Raw genomic sequence first — 23,335 nt, 5'->3', positions numbered from 1 at the left:
TGCCCGGGATTGGTTCCCTGCCTTGTGCCCTGTGTTGGCTGGGATTGGCTCCAGCAGACCCCCGTGACCCTGTGTTCGGATTCAGCGGGTTGGAAAATGGATGGATGGATGGATGGATGAATTAACCATCATACACTAAAAGCATTACAATTTATAACAGAGCTCTCCACAAGGCACACTTTGATTACTTTTCCTGATTAATAAATGAACATATTAATGACAATCACAATCTTTTAAACAATGCACATGATTACCTTTAATATTTGTAGAAATTACTTTATGAACTTATTTAATAATACACTGTTTAACCAAAGATCACAATTCTAAAGCCATCGCACGGGGAATTAGTAGTAGGGTATTTGCACGAGTTGGCATTCCTAAAGAAGTCCTTATGGGCCAAGGGATGCCGTTTACCTCGAAAACGTTCAGGGAAACGGCTAAGTTACTTAAAATAAAGCACTTAAAGACTGCGGTGTATCATCCTCAATCCGACGGTCTACTGGAGAGGTTTAATCAGACTCTCAAACAGATACTTCGCAAGGTGGTCAGCGGGGATGGAAGGAATTGGGATCACCCCCTTGTACTCTCTGCCTACAGCGAAGTCCCACAAGCCTCGACGGGGTTCTTACTCTTTGAATTATTATATGGACGACAACCCCTGGGCATACTGGACATTTTAAAAGAAGGTTGGGAAGGACAGGCTCTTCCCTCGACTAATATTTTGGAGTATATTGCACAGTTACACGATAGATTTGTGAAAATTTGACCCATATTAAAAAGTCACATGGAGGAGGCGCAAGCAGCACAGGCCCGCTATTATGACTGTGGCATGATTCTTCGCGACTTCCAACCAGGGGATCGGGTCATGATGTTGGTTCCCACCTCCCACTCTAAACTACTTGCCCATTGGCAAGGACCATACGAAGTTAAGGAGAGGAAAGGGCTTGTCGACTATTTGGTGAAACAGCTGAATCGTCGACCGAGCGAGTGGATATATCACATAAACCTGCTGAAACCGTGGAAGGAAAGGGACCCTGATCCCTCCTCTGGCCAGCCCCGCTCATTCTTTGCTCAGACCAAAACACTTAACTTCGGCTCTAATTTGAATACCAGACAGAGGCAAGAGCTCGAAGCAGTTATCTTGTCCATCCCAGAGGTGGTAGATGAAAACCCCGGAAGGATCTTTCTGATTGCCCACGATATTGTGACTGAACCCGGGGTTATAGTCCGAGAGTGCCCCTATCATCTTCCCGAGGCAAAGAAGGCTGAAGTGGAACTGGAAATCAAGCGCATGCTGGACCTAGGAGTCATAGAGGAAAGTTATAGTCCCTGGTCCAGTCCAATAGTCTTGGTTTCTAAGCCCAACAGGAGTTGGAGGTTTTGCAATGACTTCCGTTGGCTTAATCAGGTCTCATAGTTTGATGCTTATCCGATGCCTCAAGTGAACAACCTCCTTGAGAGGCTTGGACAGGCTGAGTATCTGATCACACTTGACATGACCAAGGGGCACTGGCAGGTTCCTTTAACGGACTCCGCAAAGGTTAAAACCGTGTTTAGCGCCCCTAGTAGGCACTGGCAGTATCGTGTCCTTCCATTTGGGTTACATGGGGCTCCTGCGACTTTCCAGCATCTGGTGGACAAAGTGCTCCAGCCCCATAACACGTATAGTGCTGCCTACCTGGATGACGTCGTCATCTATTCCAGCACCTGGAAGAAACACCTACAGCACGGCCGAGTGGTATTACAGACGCTGGGAGAAGCCGGTCTTCAAATCAATCCAAAAAAATGTTTTTTTGGATTGAAAGAAGTGAAGTATTTGGGTTACCTGGAGGGTCGTGGTACTGTGAAGCTGCAGTGATCTAAAATAGATGCTATTTTGAAATGGCCCTGTCCACGAACCAAGCGGCAGGTCCAAGCATTTCTCGGTTTAGCCGGGTACTACCGCCGGTAGTTGGAGAGAGCTGTGCCCTTGAGTGATTTAACAAAGAAGAGGGCTCCCAACATTGTGGCATGGAACGATATGACGGAAGTTGCATTCAGTGACTTGAAAAGGGCCCTGACGTCGGCACCTTTTTTGAAAGCACCTGACTTTTTGCTTCCTTTTATTCTCCAGACGGACGCTTCGGACACAGGCCTAGGAGCAGCGCTGAGCCAAAGTGTCGATGGTGCTTAACATCCCGTCATGTTCCTGAGCCGGAAACTGCTGGATCAGGAGACCAGGTATGCGGTGGTGAAAAGAGAGGCTCTTGCGATTAAGTGGGCGATTACACAATTGAGGTACTACTTTTTGGGTCAGGAGTTTACACTTGTCACAGCCCATGCACCTTTACAGTGGATGGCCCTGCATAAGGAGTCCAACCCATGAGTCACTAGGTGGTTCCTTGAACTGCAACCTTAAGTTCTCACTCGTTCATTGGAAGGGTTCTCTCCACACCAATGCCAATGCTCTCTCCTGCATTCACGACCTCTTGGTGCAGGACGCCCGACCCGATGGGTATGGGCTGAGGGGGGTGGGGGGGGCCCTGTCACACACACGTGTTTAGGAGACAACTAAAGGGCTTGAGTACATGCAATACCACACCAGACCAGGGGGTGGTGAAGTGCACTAATTCTCCCTCTCGATCTTTTGCAGACCATTCTAGGGAAATCCTACTGATGAATCCTAGTGATGACATCACTTCCTCTACGGGCCTTTAAAGCTGCCATCTTGTGTATAATGAATCAGTTCTGTTTTGGACTCGATTGTGACAACATGTCTATGATTTTGCAACAGTCTTGCAGCCGGGAAAAATTATACAGGTAGCTGCCCCAAACCTTATATATGATTTTATATATAATATTTTTATATAAAAAAATCTTGGGTCGAAATGTGATCATCACAGTGAGACACTTTGATGTCATGCAAGACTAGACATTACAACCTTAGGAAGCAAGACCCGTGAAACGGTGACTTTTGCACGTCATGCCCTACTTACAAATAATTTAAAACAAGTTCGCAGACATCTAACCTAGCAGTTGTTAGAATTCTTTTGGCAGACACACTTCATGTGCTTCCAGCTCTTAAAAATGTTATACGTTCTAGATGGCAATTGACCGACTAAGCGAAGAAGAAAGAGCAGCACGTCAAAAAGAGACAGGAAAGCATTGGAGAGAAAAGAAGGCAAAAAAGGATGCACAAGAGAACAATAATAATCTATGTGCAAATTCAGAAAATAACGAAAGTAATTATTGACGTCCTGCAAGGGACACTTTGACATCCCTCAAGACAAAGCAGCGACACAAAAGGACAGCTGCTGTACAGGCTTTTAAATGATCAACGCACAGCGCGACAATCAGAACACGCAGCATGGCACAAGAAGCAGAAAGACCGAAGCTGCGTTCAGCCCCCCTCCCCCTTCACAACACAAGTGGCAGCGACGTGAAGTGGCAGAAGCTTAGCGCACCCTTTGGGTGGTGGGCTTCTGGTAAGCAAGCGAAGCAAGGACAGCTGCGGTACAGGCTTTGAACACGCAGCACGGCAGGAGGAGCAGTAAGCAAGCAGGTGATCCGTCTGCATCTCCAAAGCGTACGTTCAGCCACCCCCTTCACAACGCGAGCGACAGAGAAACGAAGTGGCTGGTGCGTGGCGCACCCCATGGTGGGGGGGGAGGAGGTGGGCTCACGAAGCAAGCAGGGGGCAAAGCCCCCTAGTATATATTTATATATATATATATAAATGATTTGCAGGCTACTTGTGGTCACTCAGAGCCTACGGATCTGTGCCCGCAATCAGTAGGTTGTTGGTTTGAATCCAGTAAATGCCAGAAGTGATTCCAATCCGTAGGGCCCTTAAGTAAGGCCCTTAACCTGCAATTGCTCCGTCCTGGGTATGATGTTAACCTGAATTCAGCCCTGTAAGCAGGTCCTCCTACTTGCAGGAATAAACTCAGGGGTTGGTGGCAGGGTTGCCACTACAGCCACTGTGTGTTCCATTCCATTCAAACTAGTGTGGTGCTTAGGCGTCACCTGCTGCACGGCTGCACTCTGGTCCTAATTTTAGGTGGTTTGTTGTGTGGTGGGTGCGGCAACGTGCTGTAACGTGCTGTATCAATGCATACTCACAACCTAAAGCCTAATACAGAAATGTTCAATAAAGATTAAACCTTCTACCAGTTATTGTTTTCAGTTCAATAAAAGCTTCCAAAAACTGAAATGTAGCCTACATTGTTCCATAAAATGTGACCTGACAACATTTGGTAATTACATGCTACAGCATAACCGATATTACATGTATATCTAAAGAAACCTACAAAATAAAAAAAAAAGCGGTTAGGAGTGTTGAGACATAGCCAGCAATGTTTTACAAAGGGAAAACTTGTATTTTATAATAAAGTTTCTAAAGCATCAACAGAGAAGTATTTATAATGAAGACTGTGCCCTTCAAAATCTTTGGATGCAGTACAGACTCATGACTAATAAACTACAGAATGAGCAACAGAGCTTTAGGCTATGATTGGCAAATGAGTACAGAACTTGTCTAGTCTGAGTAAGCAACAGGTTAGGGTTCAAGGATAGTGCTTAGTATAAGTTCAGCACGAAAGTAAGCGTCCTTGAAGAGCCATAGTGGGGTCAATTCTTTTAATTTGTTTTTTTAATGATTTAGATGAAAATTTAAGTAAGGAATAGGCTGAGTAAAAAAAATCCTTCGATTTAGAGATATTTAGAGATGGATCTGCACAAAATTCAGTTTTAGCTTCATATATAGGAAGTTTTAATGTGAAAATGTTAAATGTTTTATATGCTGACATCTGAGAAGCAACTTAGTTATAAATCCAAAATATGGTGTTTGGAGTTAGCACTACCCTTGACAAAGTAGCATACAAGGGAAAAAGTTTATTAGAAGATTTAGATATATAGAATGATGGATGAAGTATTAGTCCAGAGAGGTGGTCCTTATGATGATCCTTATGTTACAGGTTTGGCTTCTGCTGTATATTTCAAGAAGGATATAACAGTCTTTAAGACAGAGCAGAGAAAAACTAATAGAATTACTAAAGGAAAATGGACCATGAGTTATGAGAAGGAGATTAATCTTTTCATCCATGGAAAGTATAAGCGGAGATGACATGACACAAACATTTTAAATAATGAAGGAATTACAGTAAGTAAAGCAGCTTTTACTGCAAACTTATTGCTTCTTTATAGATATGAGAACAAAGACAGAAACTGGTTAAAATTCACACAAATATTAGAGGGCATTTCTCCACACAAAGGGCTGTGGACTTATTCAATTGTTTATATTGTGACATAGTTTAAACTATTACCTTGAGATCATAAAATCAAGTTATAACATTTTTGTAGATGTTTTCGATGAGCAGGAATTGATGAACTAATTTAGACTGACTATTCTCATTAAAATATTTTATGTGCTGCCAGGTTATACGATCCGCATATTACAGCTGAAAAAGTTCTCAGCAGCAGTTTAGGTTGTCATTGAATGTTTGTTATGTTTGAATCAATGAAAAGAAATATAACCTTCCATCAATTAATGTATTTTCTGTACCTGCTTTTACAGGTTTGAGGGAGCAGGGGGCCTATTCCAATAGCATTGGTGCAAGTTAGGAATCAGCCATGGAAAGGTAAGTCTACCACAGGACACACTCATTCAAATACAGGGCCCTTTGAGAGTTGCCAGTTAACCAAACAGATATGTCTTTTGTATTTGGTATACTGTACTTTGTATATGGAAATATATCAGAGTACTCAGATCACAGATAAAAATCACATAAACAATGGAAAAGCAAGCAATCTTCACAAAGACAGAGCCCAGCCAGAATTCAAACCCTACCTCCCAGAGAGCACTGTGGCAGTGGTGCTAATAAATAAAAAAAGTCTATAGAGTAATTTTGCATGGAACAGTATGATATTAGGAAAATGACAAAGAACTACAAGAAAGGGAATGGTAGATTTTCAAAAAATGTATATGAATGAAAGAAAATGTGCCTTTCTTGTGATGGTTAATTTGTGTTTTTAGAATAAATTTTATTTGTGTATTTTTCCACAAATGACTCTCACCATAAGTGAGACATAGTGGCTAACAAAATTGCCTCAAAACTGTTGCAGTTTATATGAAAATTCAATTTTCCTCACAGCGTGAACCATAACCATTTTGCACATATATGTTATTAACCATAAAAGTATTATTTCGTAAAAAGCAGACACACTGATCAAGCTATTTATGGAAGCCATTTGAAGAGCAACATGAGACAAGTTTAGTGGCACAAGATGGGCAAATGTACAGTTAGAGACATGTGGGTGGCCGGGTCTAATGATTACTGAAGTAAATTGGTGGAAGGTCACCAGTAATTTTCATCATTATGTTTAAAACTAGAGAAAAACTGGTGCAAAGCACTGGCCTTCTATTATGGGGCATTGTGGGCTATAATAGAGAAGTTTGTGGCAGCCATGATGAGATGATCAGAGGAAGCAGAAGACGGTCACAGGAAAACTCTGAGCCTGAAATGAAATGGCAAACACGGCACTACAGATCGATGAAATGTGCACTACAGTGTTACTAATAGCAAGGTGAAAAAAATAAAATGTGCTTATGTATAAATATATTCAGAAGAAATAAGTAGTTTCTCTTATTACAATAATACCAAATAAATGTTTCAAAGTTTGTGCTGTGGTAGTACATATCAAGTAACGGCACATTTAATCAGGCATTGGGTTGTTAAACGTTTGAATTAAAGATTGACCTTCATTATAATTTAACAACAACTTTTCACTACAGGTTTATGTAGAGACATTCCTAAATCAATGACTATGCTTTTTCCAAGTACTGGCATACTTTTCTCTCTCCATCTTGAGGTTACTAATCTAGAAAGACAGGATGAATATGGAATGAGCCAAAGAAGTCCATCTCACCCAAGTCTCTCTTCTTTTTAAATATTTCATAATTTTTGTTTTCAGTGCCTTTTATGGGGAATACCTCCTACAAACCTGTTGTGTTACCATTATTATACATTGTACCTGTATACACTTATACAGATAGACATAGAAAGGTAACGGGAACACTCTTGGTTACACAGTGACCAAAGACTGAAAAGAATGTGCAGTCTTAATGAAGACTGTTCTGGGACAGAAGTCATTATTGGAAAAGTGTTAGGGTAAGGTCAAATTAGAAACTTTGAGCAAATCATACCAGCTTAAGCACAATACGCTAAAAATCAAGCATAATTATTTACCAAGCTGAAGAGGCATCTGATTGTTTTTGTTAGCAGTGTAGGGTGAAGCTCCCTTTTCTAGCAGGAGCTTCACATTCTGAACATGGCCAGCTTCAGTTGCTAGAGTTAGAGCAGTCTCGCCGTTGAAAGTCATCTGCTCCAAAATATCTTCACCTGTAGCTGAAAAAAGTAAAACATATTTTCATTGTGGGTCATTCTCTCTAAAGATGAATGCCTAATTTATAATATTACTGTCTGCAATGTCTCCTGATCTATTTTACTTATAAATGTGTTTGATTATTGCAGCACAGCAAAACTGGAATTGTACATAAAAATGTCAATAAATATAAAGAAGTGAAACGGTGCAGATATATACAAAAAATGGTAACAGTGTTTCTTTCCTGTCCAATACATGGAGAATGTATTCTTATACCTTATCTCTCTATTATAAAAGGATATCCTGAGACAAGACTTTTTCAAAGAGATAATTTCAAGTCCTAAAAGACAAGACTTTGGCCATGAGATTTTTTCAAGTCACGCCCTCCTCTCAACCTTATTCATCCACACACACACGGCCCTCTCACCTCTCATTCATGTGAATGCTTTTGACAGACACAGATCCTGCTCTCTTAGCTCTTAAAAATGTTTACGTTTTTCTCACTTTTAAGTTCCCAATAAAAGAAGACTTATTATGTCCAAATCTTATTGAAGAATTTCATCCCGAAGGGTTATCAACAGAAGAAATGAGTTCATCGTTTCTTGGTGCTAGGATTGCCCGTGAAGTCAAATGAATTAACGTGAAAATTGTTGCTTAGTTACACGGCAAATTGGTTAAATGCATATCAATAGACTATGTTGAAACAGTTGGTGGTGATCATGCGGAAGATGAAAACATCAACTTACACTATCCCAAAGAATATCTACAACCGTTAACACTGAATGGTCTTCCACCAGCGAATTACTGTTGAAAGAAGGATGTATCCAAGAAAGGTAATGTAGTACATCTCCCATGGATAACATTAGACACCTAAGGAGATCTTGATATGCCATTCCTATTAAAACGTTAACGGTTTCCCGTTAGAATAGCTTTTGCAAAGACCATTAACAAATCAGAGACAAACATTCGAAAAAGTCAGTTTATTTATTAGAGAGAAATAAACGAAATTCACTCACAGGCAGTTATACGTTGTGTTGTCACGATGTAAGTCCAAACACAGAATCAAAATTCAATGTAATATTGACGAAAATTGAATTAAAAAAATTGTTTTTATTGAAGTTTTACAATAAAAGTGTAAGTTTAAAAAGTATCTGCGTGTTAATTTCAAAGCCAAACACAACAAAATCGTATAACACAATAAATAACTCTAACACAACATGAAACATAATTTATTTTCAAATTATTACATTTTACTATTTTTTAATATGGTTAATTACTCGCTGTAATGTAAAATAGTTAGTTCTATTATGCATATGTAACAATTCCCATGACAACAACAATCTGTTTAAATTGTACATCCGCATCCCCCTATGCGAGCAGCTGAACTGTAAAGTGGCTAGCGCGTAGCGCCGGCCTGGGGGTTGGCGAGTGAAGCAAGCAGTGGGCAAAGCCCCTTAGTAATTTATAAATTAAGCTCCCCTGAAATCTGATTTTCTTTCTTAAGTTTTATTTCTTGGGAATCCTCATCACATAACTCCCAACTGCAGCTTTTAAATGCCCTAACTAGAGGTCCTGTTAAATACTTATCCTGGCAACACCATGGTTTTAATAATATGATGACATATGGTGAAAAAATAAAGCTTTCAAACATTCATTAAAACAATACACTGATAAAACAAAAAGTTCCATCAGTCACTTTCAAAAACCTGCCATGGCTGGCAAGTAGTCTGGTAGCTAAAGACTTTTGAACAATTGCTCTGCCGGGGCTCAATTCCAGAGTGTCCTGGTTCAAGTAATTGTTTCTGTTATTATTATAATTCTTTTTTTTTATTGTTTTGCTGGAGACACTGTGTGTTGATAGAACATATTTATGCATATGTGCATGTATATGTAGGTGTGTATATAGTTCTCATTAAATCCGCTTTAAGAGACCAAAATAAAACTGCACTTTGTTTCTCAAAACAAAAGACTCAACAAATATCTTCTTGAGCCATTTCTCTTGCTTTTCAGGCCTGGTTTATTTCTAAAAATTCCCTGTTAGGACTCTACAAATCTTTTTTCCTTTTGGTTGTGGTTGCTTTGTTGAATTTGGCATCACTGATAAAACCTGTTTAAGTTCTTCCATTTACTTAACTCACAAATAATAAATTGACCTCCACTGTTGAATTGTTTCTTGGAAGATCATATAAGCACAATGTGAAGCAGGATCAGGGCAGATCTACAAAAACGTTGGTGTTACCATCCATGGTGTCATCTAATATGGTGCCAGGTCTACTGCAGCACCAAGCTTTGCTTTTTATTTAAAGACCTAAATGACAAATCCCGGTCTAAACCATGGCTGACTTTCTCTTGGTACTCCCGCCAACTTTAAATAAACCTGGCCTGGTGCAGTTTCTTGGTGTTTCCAGGGACAGCACCTGTTTAATAACACAAGGCCTCTGTTGGAATTTTTCTATGTCATTTGTAAATCGTTGGGTTTTCTGTCCCTTGAAGCACAGTACAACACCATATTCTGTGATTCCACACAGCCAACAACACAAGGAAAATTTTTCCATTACATTTAATTTTCTGGCTTAGTGAAAGAGTAGTGCTGATTACTTAATGTTTTCATGAAGATATATAAACCTACTGCCAGGAATGAGTAGGTACAGATTTGATTCAAAGAATATTTAGATCTATAATGTATAAGCCTTTTAAAAACACTATAAAAAGCTGTTATAAGTGGGAAAACATCTTACCAGTGATGCTTACAAATATATGTATATTTTTCAGTACTCTAAGCCTTTTAAAAACACTATAAAAAGCTGTTATAAGTGGGAAAACATCTTACCAGTGATGCTTACAAATATATGTATATTTTTCAGTACTCTAAGTTTTTGAGGGGGAAATGATGGTATGGCACTTAGCAATGTTACTTTGAAGCTGGACAGGAGAAGACCTGGAAAGATGGGGGAAACCGTGTTTTATTTTGCCTTTGTTTACTTTCTGTTACCCCTCTGGTTAGTCCCAGTGTGTGAAATACCTTGTGGTAACTCGGAGGTCATGTTGGCTGAACACTAGAATCTTACTTTAGTACTATAGTATGTACTATGTAATAAAATGCTAATGTCTGTGTGTGTCCAGTACCTTAGATCAATCTGATTGGTCAGTCTGGCTTTGGTAACGCGATCAAAACAGGAAGTGCAAGTCTGAGACAAACGAGGAGGAGTAAAGGCATAGGAGGCACCCTGAGAGTCGCCCTAAAAGATGCACAAATATCTTGGTCTATGGAGTGAGCTACTACTATTACCTCATCTAATACATCACGTTATCTGACTCTTAAAATGCATAGCTTTATTATTTCATCCAGTCATCTTGTGCCACTAGTATTTTCCAACTCATTTCAACTCTTCCATTTATCAGAAATAGGGGCAATCTGCAGATTATTTTATTAATCTTGGCAAAGCTTCACAGGTGGGGTGTTTGGGCTTTTCCGTTAGTGTATCCTCTCTTTCTAAAGGGGTGTTCATTATTCATTTACCTCATTCTAACCTTGGAAAATCAAGCTAGTGGCTTCTCTGAGATGAGGCAGACCTCAAGTGCTCAAGCTTAAAACCATGTTTGGTTAACCACTTAGTTACCTTCAATCCTTTTCCTTTTGTTTTAATAATTCATTGTTACAACTTAATTTAAGTACACACTCTAATAATCTATAAATGATTATATATATATTTACAAACTAAAAATCCCATAACAGATAGGAACGGTAGTCCTCTTGGTAGCACTGCCACAGGTTCATATTAACGAATGGCTTATTAATTGAACTATAATATACAACAGCTGTGAATTCTAAGAGTCTAAGAAGACTGATGGTTTCACTTTCCCATTTTTATAGGACATAGAAATGCTATACTGTAATCTGTTTCCTGAGATGATCTCTCTTTCTTGAACCCTCATAATTTAACACAGTTCTCCTTTCTTGCCACAGGGCTGCAGCCACCCAAACATCTAGTCCCACCATGCCTGCTGCCACACTTTTAATCACATTCCATTCAGTCTGTGATGTGTCCACAGACAGTTCAATCCTGGCAGTAAGAAGTTCTCTGCTACAATATTTTCTTGCAAACTTCACAATGGGCACTGGGTAGTTTGTAACAATAATTTGCATCTCATCAACAATATGCATCTATTCTGTATTCACTTTTTTTCACTGCAAAAACATCACTAATGTTAGCCAAATGAAGCATTTCTGCACCCTTTTAAATGTAGTTTATGTGCTACAAAGACGTAATATTTATCAAATGGTACTTGCTATATCTATGCTCACTGTACATGTACTATACATATTGATGATAGTGTCAAGAACTGATTACCGTCCAGTACTATCTCCATTATTTGTTGTATTGGCTGCACAGCAGCCTCATGCAGTGGTAGCCATCCTCTTTCATCAGCTTCTTCAAATGGATATCTATACTTAGTCAGCTGCTGAAGCTCAAATACATGGCCTAGAATATTAAAAACAACAAATTTTACATGTTGTAGTTTGATCAATTTGAAAGAACTAATTTTTGGAGTAATAACCTGAATGCTATACTATACCTTGCTTTACTGCTGAAAAAATCCTTTCATTTTGTTCACTTATTGCTCCCACACTAAAAAAGGTGAGAAAAATGGAGTTAACAATAAAAGAAGGCTTCACTGGAATATTGTCAAAAGAAGATTCTCTAATGCAACTCTAATTATGTATTCATACATTAAAAAATAAATACAAAAAGTACATTACTTTATGTGACGCCCTTCTAAGCACACTTTAAGTCCAGAACTATAGTACAGCTTATGGAATCTGACCATATGGAAAATGGAGAATATCTAAGAACAGTGGTCACAAGAGAATTATGCAAGCATTTAAACTTTGAGTAGAAAAATTGAAAAATGGTGCAAGGGGGTCAAAATGTAAAAAAATGCATTTAATTCAGTACTTTGTAGAAACCCCTTTGGCAGCAATTACAACTTTGCATTTAAAGTCTCTACCAACTTTGCACTCCCGCATTTGGCCACTATATTCCATTCTTCCTGGCAGATACTTTCAAGCTCTGTTAGATTGGATGAAAAGCTTTTGTAAGTTGTTATCTTCACGTCTCACCACAGATGTTCAGTGGGGTTTAAGTCTGGGCTTTGGCTGGGCCCCTTAAGGGCATGTCACACGGTGCAGGTCAGCCCCACACTACCGGGTCCTTCCGGGGAGCCTCTTGAGCCCACTACCACTGATAACATACCCGAGGGATGAACCAACACACAAAGCAAGGGGTAGGTGCATAAAGGTGCCAATTGCTTTTAGTAAAACAAAGTGTCCAAAAATGTAGTGTAAATCTTCCATAAATTAATGAATAATCCATAAAAAGAACAGGGTCCATGTGGAGGTTAAAATTAATCAAATAATTAAACCATTATAATGAGGTTAAAACATACAGTCCCCGGTCCTTTACCTAAAAATCGCCTACTTCAGCCATCCTTCTGCACCCTTGCTCCTAGGCTCGGGTCCCTGTAGCTGTTTCTAACTCCCGACAGGGCACCACACCAAGCCTCTGAATCCCACTGCCAGGCTTGCATCTCTGTAGTCCATGGCACCACATGCAGGATGCCTCGCTGAGCTTCTCATTCCCCTGCAGCCACGATCCTTCTCTCCAGCCTTAGGTGGTGAGTCAGTCCATCTGAGAAGTGCGTCTGTCACTCCAGCTTCCAGGTGGTCATCAGCACCTGAGTGTCGGCCGCATGCACCCTCAAGGGACTGTCTGCCTTCTCTCTCTCATCCACCTGCACCAGCTCTCTCCGTCTCCTCTGTCCCTCTCTCTTTCTCTCTCTTCTTTAACCTGTTTTCTTTTTTCCTTCATTACTCCCCTCATTCTCAATTACTATTCTCTCAATTCTTGTGCTGGCTCTTTTTTATATGCCTCCATGGATGCAGCATCTCAATCGCGGACTGCAGGAAGCTAATGAAGCAATCGAGACAGACCACAACCTCACTTGCTGATGCATCTCACCCCAATTACTCCGCCAACTACCAGTAGCTGAGTGAGCAAGCACACCCATGGAGACTGAGCCAGCCGTTTATTTATTTATTAAAATCAGCCACCTTTTTCTAAGCTGTGGACCCACTATACAACAGGACAGTCAGAGACTTTTCCAGAAACCACTCCGGTGCTGTCTTGGCGCTACTCTTCTGGTCATTGTGGTGCTAAAAGGTGAACTGCTGCACCAGTCTGAAGTCGTATGCACTCTGGAGCAGATTTTCTTTAAGCACCTCTCTGTATTAGGCTACATTCATCTTACCCTCAATTCTGACCAGTCTCCCTGTTCCTGCCACTGAGAAGCACTCCCTTAGCATGATGCTCTACCACCATGCTTCACTCTAGGAATGGTATTAGACAGGTGATGAGCAGTGCCTGGAGTGTTTGGAGTTCTGTCCAAAGAGTTCAGTTTTTCTCTCATCAGACAACATAATCTTTTTCCTCATGATCTCAGAGTAATTTGAATGTCATTTGGCAAACTCCACATTGGGTGTCATATCCCTTTTACTCAAGAGTGGCTTTCATCTAGTTACTCTTCCATAAATGCTTGATTGATTGAGTGCTGGTGAGATGGTTATCCTTCCCACACATTCTCTCACATCAGCAGAGGACTTCTGAAATTCTTTATTGGGTTCTTGGTCACCTACCAGACTAAGACCTTTCTTACCTAGTTACTCAGTTTGGCCAGATGGGCCAACTCAAGGAAGGGTCAATGTGGTTCTAAACTTCTGTTTCACAATTATTGAGGTTAATGTGCTCCTGGAAATACCAGAAGCTTTAGAAATTATTTTATCCCCTTGCCCTGATCTATACCTCACCACAATGTGATTGCAGGGGTCTGTACAGAGTTGATTGGATTTCATATCCTGGTTTTTGTCTGAACGCACAGTGTGAATTTTGGGACCTTATAAAGACGTGTGTGTCTTTCTAAGCAATTCAGTTTGTCACAGATGGACTACCATCAAGTTCTAGATGCATCTCAATGACAATTAAAACAATCAGGATGCACCTGACCGCAATTTGGAGTATCAGATTAAAGGGTCGTAGAGAAAAGCCAAGCAAAATGACACCTTTTATTGGCTAACTAGAAAGATTACAATATGCAAGCTTTCGAGGCAACTCAGGCCCCTTCTTCAGGCAAGATGTAATACAGAAACTGAAGTTTCCTATGTTTATATACACACTCTAGGACAAGAAACAGCATTGGTAAATCTTTAAATGAGAGATTTTGTATGTAAAAAATTAATAGATTCATTCAGGCTAGGGTTAATTTAGCAAGAGAGAAAAGAACAATACATTGTTCTTTTCTCTCTTGCTAAATTAACCCTAGCCTGAATGAATCTATTAATTTTTTACATACAAAATCTCTCATTTAAAGATTTACCAATGCTGTTTCTTGTCCTAGAGTGTGTATATAAACATAGGAAACTTCAGTTTCTGTATTACATCTTGCCTGAAGAAGGGGCCTGAGTTGCCTCGAAAGCTTGCATATTGTAATCTTTCTAGTTAGCCAATAAAAGGTGTCATTTTGCTTGGCTTTTCTCTACATTCATAATGGCTAACACGGTACAACACCCTAGTACTACAGATTAAAGGGTCTAAATTCATATATTAAAATAGAGATTTTAGTTTTTGAATTTTAATAAATTTACAAACTTTTCTGAAATCATGTTTTAATGTTGTTGTTATGGGTTATTGAGTGTAGACTGATGAACAAAAATGGTAAGTTAACCCATGTAAAATTAAATCTACAACACAATAAAGCGTTCAGAAAATGAAGGGTCTGATTACTTTCTGAATCCACAGCACAAAGCAATACTGTATTAATCATAATGATCATGCTTAAGTATAATGGTGACATACATGTGATACTTTCTAGCATTAATAAAGATTGTGATGTGTAATCTGCCTTGATTGTTCCCGGGTTCCCTTCTGGCTGATGCAATTAGACTGGAAAATTGCTATCTTGCAGCAGTTAATTTATGACGTCATACGTGAAATGCTCCTCAGCTTATCCCAGGCTCCCTGGATAAGTCTATTCGGGGGTCCTGGAGAGGAGGGTTCGTCAGATAGTCGAACCTCGGATTCAGGAGGAACAGTGTGGTTTTCGTCCTGGTCGTGGAACAGTGGACCAGCTCTACACCCTTAGCAGGGTCTTGGAGGGTGCATGGGAGTTTGCCCAACCAGTCGACATGTGTTTTGTGGACTTGGAAAAGGCGTTCGACTGTGTCCCTCTGGGAATCCTGTGGGGGGTACTCCAAGAGTATGGGGTACTGGACCCCCTGATAAGGGCTGTTCAGTCCCTGTACGATCGGTGTCAGAGCTTGGTCCGCATTGCCGGCTGTAAGTCAAACCCATTTGTAGTGAGAGTTGGATCCCGCTAGGGCTGCCCTTTGTCACCGATTCTGTTCATAACTTTAATGGACAGAATTTCTAGGCACAGCCAGAGCGTTGAGGGGGTCCGGTTTGGTGAACTCAGGATTGGGTCACTACTTTTTGCAGATGATGTTGTCCTGTTTGCTTCATCAGGCAGTAATCTTCAACTCTCTCTGGATCGGTTCGCAGCTGAGTGTGTAACAGCTGGGATGGGAATCAGCACCTCCAAATCCGAGACCATGGTCCTCAGCCAAAAAAGGGTGGAATGCCCTCTCAGGGTTGGGAGCGAGATCCTGACCCAAGTGGAGGAGTTCAAGTATCTCGGGATCTTGTTCACGAGTGAGGGAAGAATAGAGCAGGAGATCGACAGGCGGATCGGTGCGACATCCGCAGTGATGCGGGCTCTGCATCGGTCTGTCTTGGTGAAAAAGGAGCTGAGCCGCAAGGCAAAGCTCTCAATTTACCAGTCGATCTACGTTCCTACCCTCACCCATTGTCATGAGCTATGGGTAGTGACCGAAAGAACGAGATCGCGAATACAAGCGGCTGAAATGAGTTTCCTCCGTAGGGTGTCTGGGCTTTCCCTTAAAGATAGGGTAAGAAGCTCAGTCATCCGGGAGGGGTTCAGAGTAGAGCCACTGCTCCTCCGCATCGAGAGGAGTCAGATGAGGTGGCTCAGACATCTGATCAGGATGCCTCCAGGACGCCTCCCTGGTGAGGTGTTCCGGGCACGTCTAACTGGGATGAGGCCCCGGGGAATACCCAGGACATGCTGGAGGGACTATGTGTCTTGGCTGGCCTGGGAACGCCTTGGGATTCTCCCGGAAGAGCTAGAAGAAGTGGCTGGGGAGAGGGAAGTCTGGGCATCTCTGCTCAAGCTGCTGCCCCCGTGACCCGATCTCGGATAAGCAGAAAAGTATGGATGGATGGATGGATGGATGGTGAAATGCTGTACCTTTAGTTGTCACCATTTTCCACTGTAGATGGCAAAATCATAACCAGACCAGGTAAAATGGAATGGCTGTATTTGTTTGCCACAGGAAAATTATTTAATAACATAAAGAAACAAATGGACTATGTCTTTTACATGTCAATATTTTCTTGCAAACTTCATAATGGGCACTGGGTAGTTTTTAACAATAATTTGCATCTCATCAACAATATGCATCTATTCTGTATTCACTTTTTTTCACTGCAAAAACATCACTAATGTTGTCATTGGGAATATATATGATTTTAAACTGATTTGATATTTAAATCAAAATTAATTACTGAGAAATGGAAACTTTTATTTTATTTTTTCTTTTAGTGAAGACTACTGAACAATACACAAAGACACTGAACTCAATTAACCCTGAAAAAACGTAAAGACAAGAGATATTTAACAATGAGCACAAGATGTTTAGCAAATCCTGCTCTAGAATTAGGGTTAGGGTTAGCATAGATAAATATTGTTTTTAAATAAACAAGCAATATAGCATAAATGCTATAGCACAAATAAAAATATATGCTGCAGATGCATTTTATATTATACTGTAATTTTACCTGTCCTTAAGATGTTTTTTGCTTTCCTCAAGTGACTCCTGTATACTTAGCTGAACTGCATACTCAGTGAGCTCATCTTCATTCATTTGATCAATGTCGACCAGTGCTTAATAATACAAAAACATATGAATAAAACATGTTAGTTATTTCTTCTGAGTTATAATGAACTCATCACTCTATCTATTCATGTTCCAAGTATGACTAATCTATTAAAGGGCTGTGGAGTGCCAAAGTCTATCAAGTGAAAGACATAAACTACCAGAGTCAGACTGTCATTCCATTTCAGTATCAATCAACATATTCTGTAAGTCTTTCACATGGAGGAGGAAACTGGAACACTTGCAGAATATCAATGCACCAATGTAGCTGTCTTTACCAGATTGGTGATCAAAGTACATACAGGTGTACAGTATGACAGTGAGCACATTGTCAGATGGGCACAAATATGTTTACTTGAGGAGTGACCAAACAGGAAATAATGACTGAAGCACGTGTATATATGCTTTATACATCATAGCTGGTTAAAATAATTTATCTTTATTGAACTGATATTTTTAGTTTCTTTTCTTGTCACAGCACAAATGACAAGTTTCTTTTGAGTGTCTGTACAGCACTGTGATGAACAGGGTTGGTCTTTTATAAGGACTTGGTGGCATGTCTTTATTGCTAAAAACTGACATTACTAAAATCCATCTATTTGAAAAGGAAACTCTTCTGTTGTGTTTCAGAGACAGAAGTCTAGCACCCAAATTTCTAATCTGAAAAACTTGCTCATGTAATCCCATTGGCCAATCATTATATAATTCCTTGCTCCAAAAAGTTATTTTTAAAATAGTATGTAGATATTACTGTCTTCTTGTCATATTGAAAGATCATGAATAAGGAGATCTGCATGTTAAACTAAATATTATACAAGTTGTTGTATACTTCAGGTAAAATTAATTCGGCATAATTACCTAGATTTGAAAGGCCCTCATTTGCTTATAAAGTTAAATTTGACCAAGTTAAATCCTGTGGAAGTGAATGCAAATGCAACAGCAATTTAAATGAAGATTAGGGGAAAAAAAACTTCATCAAGACCACTCCTGGCAAACACACATTAGCACTGCATGATGGCACATTTCTATTGCTTTTCCCTCAGCTGCTCCCACTCTTGTTTTTCTTTTCTTTTATTTTTGACTCCCACGCAGATACCAACAAAAAGAATGTTTTTGTGATTCTCCACTAATACCTCAAGTTAACATTCACTTAAGTTTAATTTTCTGCCCTTTTTTCTCTGTTCTTTCATAGTTTACAGTAAAGAGGTTGCTCAGGAACATGGAAAAAATTATATAGGGATTAAATTGTGAATGTTCAAAAGAGTTGTTTCTAACCCATGTATGGTTACTGTGTGGTAGAAATTTAACATCTTATTAAAGAAAGAAACATCGCCTAACAGTACAAATCAGTCATCAGGCTGGAGAAAAGCTGTTTAAGGTATCTTTTAATTCCTCCTTGGCAAAATGCCTTGGAGGGAGCATTCTTCAAATCAGTCTGTTACAGAATGGTCCAAGAAACAAAGAATAGAGGTTCATTTTATAAACTGTTGAATTCACATACAGTGTCAATCAATGCATAAATTTTACTCTGGTTGGTTTGTTGGTTTGACTTATATAAGATAAAAGCCTATTATATTATATTCTGGTTCTTCTTATACCTTTTAGTTGAGCCACCACCCTTAAAATTTCTGTGCATATAACAACTGTCCATTCTGGTTGTTTTACAAAACATCTGGGGCCTCATGCATAACGCCGTGCGTAGAATTCGCACTATAACATGACGTAAGCACAAAAGCCGAAATGTGCTTACACACAGAAAAATCCAGATGCAGGAATCTGTACGTTTGCCAACTTCCGCATTCTTCCGCTACATAAATCCCGCTCAGCATGGAAATAAACGCGCTTGATGTCCTGCCCCAACTCCTCCCAGAATTACGCCTCTTTGAATATGCAAATCAATATAAATAGCCCTTAAGCCCAGCATTCTGTGAAAAGGCAATGGCAAAAGTACGAGGAAAAACAGAAGAATTTCAGTGAATACCAAATGGAGGCAAAGAAAAACGTACTATTTGTTGGTTTAAACAGTTATATAAGCAACAAAAGGAAGTTGATCGAGTGACATAGTGTGTCGGAGAAACTCGAAAGCTCAAGTTCACAAAGTCGCACAGTGCCGAAATAAAAAAGTTGTCACATATCAAAGTCAGCGTGAAAAGGCGACTCGTAGCCCACCGTCTGAGTGTCATATGAAAGTTTATTAGTGTACAGTGAAAAAAAAGGCACACAGTGTGAAAAAAGCACGAAATGTCAACTTTAATCTCGAAATTTCCACTTTATTCATGTAGTTTATTTTGTCATTAAAGTAGAACATCATAAACTACATCTAAAAATCATTTAATTTACTAGTTTCTCAAATCCCATCGTAACTAAAATAGCACGTTATATGCTTTGTTTTGTATTTGATCTTATATGTGCTCTATGTGCCGGACTCACTATGTGCTCTTCCTCCGACAGGACACAGAATCCATTATGTTCGTAATATTACAGCTCTGAGTAATTAAAATACTGAGAAGTATACGTGATATCATTTTCATGATATGAGTTAAAGCATGTTATTAAACATGGGAACACGGTGGCGCAGTGATCGTTCATGTCTTACAGCAAGATGCTTGCTGCGCCATGCGCGACCTTCAATGAAATGCTTTATTACAGAAGTTCTGTCTTTTTCAAACGTACTAACCCCCAATTCCTGTCCTTACTTTTCTTTCTCCAAATACCCAATCGCCACACAATCAGCTCTGTAATAGACGTTAAGCCATCTGTAAGCTTAGAACGCAGATTCTTCAAAACGTTTAAGGAACATCGAAATATCTTCATAATGTTTAATTATTCTATCCATCTATCCTTTCAGTGTCGCGCCAGCATGAAAACAGCGCGAGGCAGGAACAAACCGTGAACGAAGTTCAAGCTCGCTAGCACTGCGGCACCGTGTAGTTAAAGTTTTATGTGTATAATATAATCAACATATTTTGTTGCATTTCATCTTAAAAATGATATCGTCATCATATGTAAATATGCGCTTTATAAAGTGGCTCAGGTTGTGCAATATTATAACTGTATCATAAGTACAATTACCTCACGGTAACTTGCAAGTACAAACAGTTCTACAAAGAGCACTTGAGCCACCGTCGTGGATGTGGATCTAAGAAAGTGTAACCACACAGGAACAGTAGCACTGCCTTCATGCTGGGTGTCGCCAGTCTGCAAAACCTAACGGAGAACTTGCGTACGACAGGGTATGAGGTATCGTGGAAAAGTGCGTGGCTTTACGCCAAGTGTAGGTTTTATACATCGCGATTTGAACGTGAAAACGTTCTTACGCAACATTTCTGTGCGTACGCACCGTTTATACATGAGGCCCCTGCTGATTTCTTAGTCATCTTTCAGTAAATTCTGTTGTTCACTTGACCTCTATCTGGTTTCCTTTTGTGCCTGGAAAGGTTTCTCACATTTATCAACACTTTAAGCTATTTCTTTAAGATGAATGCTGTGTTACCCTAAAAATGTTCTTCCACAACTGGCAAGCAGTTACATACTTTTATGGTGATTTGAAATTTATAAAGGAACTTTGTATGGCTATGGCATATGATGTGCATACAGTTTTATAAATCTGATTTTGTGTGTTAGTGAGAGAGTGCATATGTCATTTTTGCCTTTTGAGCGTAAGCAGAATTTCAGTATGGAATAAAGAAAGGTTTTGTACATGAGTTTCCTGTTAACTAAAAGATCTGCAAATAAGGTTTGTTCTGAATTTCATGGGGACATTAAGTCCAAACTCTCAGTAATTTCTGACACAGTGGACAGAGAGTAAACTGTAGGTTTAAAAGACAAATTGAACAGAAGTTGATCAGAAGTAAAGAGACTGGTTTGAAAGAAAACCTCCAATCAATGTGTCACTCCAAGACTACAGATTAGATGAAACTTGCTCAGCTAATTTAGTAATGGCATCGTTTTCAAAACTGGCCACCAACTGACACTTTATAGTCTATCAAGGACTTTCAAGCAGTTTCCCTGGTTCATTTTTTTTAACTGAGGTTTTGTACCTTCCATGTTTTGTAATGTATACTTTCAGCACCAGAACTGAATAAGGATTTGGATCACTATCCAACACATCCTGAAATGAGATCTTCCAAATGACCTATAGAGAAATAAAAGAATAATCCTTCAAAACCCCTTTCATCAAAATTTAAAAACTGTGGCAGACCACAAGATTAAAAAGTCCTCACTTTTGCAAACAATACAATTACAGTACTTACATGCTTCTTACTTTGGAATTTTTAAATAGAATGCAGTAAGAATCAGCTGTAAGCATTTTCACTGGCTCCATTCCTAAAATGTGTACATTAAAAGAACTGGCAATTCTAAATAGAAAATGGTGATTCTAAATTGAGCTTGTATCCTGTCCAGACCAGGTTTCTGCTGTATTCAATTGCAGTCATGATAGGCTTTAGCTATCTATGACACTAGAAAAATATAGGTAAAATATAAAATCCACTTATGAAGCAGCTAAGAATGACATAGTAAAATAATGAACTATGAGTTATTTTGCAACAATAAGTTTGAACAACATTATGTAACTAAATATTTTTCAAGGATTTATTAATTTATGCAAAAAACACATATAACATATTCATACATGTTAACAATGTCAAGCACATGGCAAATGTATACTTTTAATGCAATAGCTGTGTGAAGTGGAAGACGTAGTGCCAGTCATTGATCTACACATAAATGGAACCGGCCTTCAACAACAACAGCAACAACAAAACTTACTGTATTTACAAGCCAAAATTTGAATCCTACAAAGCAAGTGAGTATAACTCATTATGCAAACATATTAATCGGAAATGACAGAGACATCAGAACTAAATATACATGCAAGACATCTTTTAAGACCTTATACCTTTGAAATACTGAAGAATTTACTAGAATCCTAAATCTGATTCAGTTCTCACCATTCAAATATGCTTCCAAGGACATTGTCATCGATGTTTTATTTTGTTATACCGTACCCAGAGAATTGTGACTTGCTCAACATGTTTTGATAAAGCTAAAATTACTTTGCAACCTCAGAACAGTTATATTTAGACTTGACCTCATGTAGCTGGAGCACAGCAAGTTTATGGGAGGCACGTTCATTCTCTGCCACAGTTCTCAACTTGCTTTTCTTATTTCAGATAAGCTTTTTTTAAAAACATAGAAACTTAAAATTATGTTTCTTCTATCATGCAATACAGAATTTATGATGATACACAAAATACATTTGTCAAGTGTGTCGTGCTTTTAGTGCAGCAGTTAATAAAGGATTGCCTGGTGTAATATAATATGAGTACCTCTGACAAAAACGTACATGTTCACCACTAAAAAAAACACTGTAAAGATATATTTTTATGTAACAGACATTAAGACTGGTATTGAAAATAATCCTACTTGCTGAACTCACTTAGCCCATTTTTAGGCTAATAGAAAGCCATAGTTTGCCCCAGCACCAGACACTAGCTTGGACAGGAGAACAATACATCACAGTAAAAAGAAATATCATTCTCAAATGTTTCAAGCAAATCTGAATGGAGGTCATGCAATTTAAGATAATCTAAATAATTAACTGATTGAAAATAAATGTGAGGTTTAAAAAGAATTTGAATAAAAACAAATAATGCACAAAGAACATTTACATGGGTTAGACAGCTCTAATAACCTTTAAGCCTAATCTAGTTTCTAACTTGAAAATACTACATATATATAAAATATACACACGCTGTTTTGTTACATACTATACCTATAAATAGATAGATCAAAGATCAAATCAAATTTTATTTCTCACATATAAATTTTACATACCGTATAATATGTAGTGACATGCTTGGTTGATCAAATCCAATGACTGTGTCTTTAAGAAGATTATAAAAG

At 39.0% G+C, this 23,335-nt stretch overlaps 1 protein-coding gene across 4 annotated transcripts in view; it reads right to left on the bottom strand.

Annotated features, from left to right (window-relative positions):
- The window catches only part of LOC114660075 (ankyrin repeat and SOCS box protein 15-like), a 66,549-nt gene extending 43,214 nt beyond the window's left edge, over positions 1-23,335 (bottom strand). Inside the window, exons 1-6 of one of the 4 annotated variants that reach the window (XM_051929845.1) lie at positions 23,267-23,335; positions 21,469-21,563; positions 17,331-17,436; positions 11,941-11,993; positions 11,715-11,846; positions 7,227-7,385 (exon numbers count right to left, since the gene is read on the bottom strand). In XM_051929845.1, the coding sequence (XP_051785805.1) occupies positions 7,227-7,385; positions 11,715-11,846; positions 11,941-11,993; positions 17,331-17,436; positions 21,469-21,475 (457 nt within the window). In that variant the 5' untranslated portion in view covers positions 21,476-21,563; positions 23,267-23,335. Of the gene's footprint in view, positions 1-7,226; positions 7,386-11,714; positions 11,847-11,940; positions 11,994-17,330; positions 17,437-21,468; positions 21,564-22,380; positions 22,464-23,266 lie in introns of those variants that run through there. The other 3 variants (XM_028812595.2, XM_051929850.1, XM_028812600.2) reach the window with 3 other exon arrangements.

The sequence above is a fragment of the Erpetoichthys calabaricus genome, chromosome 1 (assembly GCF_900747795.2).
Source record: "Erpetoichthys calabaricus chromosome 1, fErpCal1.3, whole genome shotgun sequence".
Taxonomy (NCBI): Eukaryota; Metazoa; Chordata; class Cladistia; order Polypteriformes; family Polypteridae; genus Erpetoichthys; species Erpetoichthys calabaricus.
The sequence above is the reverse complement of the archived record's forward strand: the minus strand, read 5'-3'. Positions and strand labels throughout refer to the sequence as shown.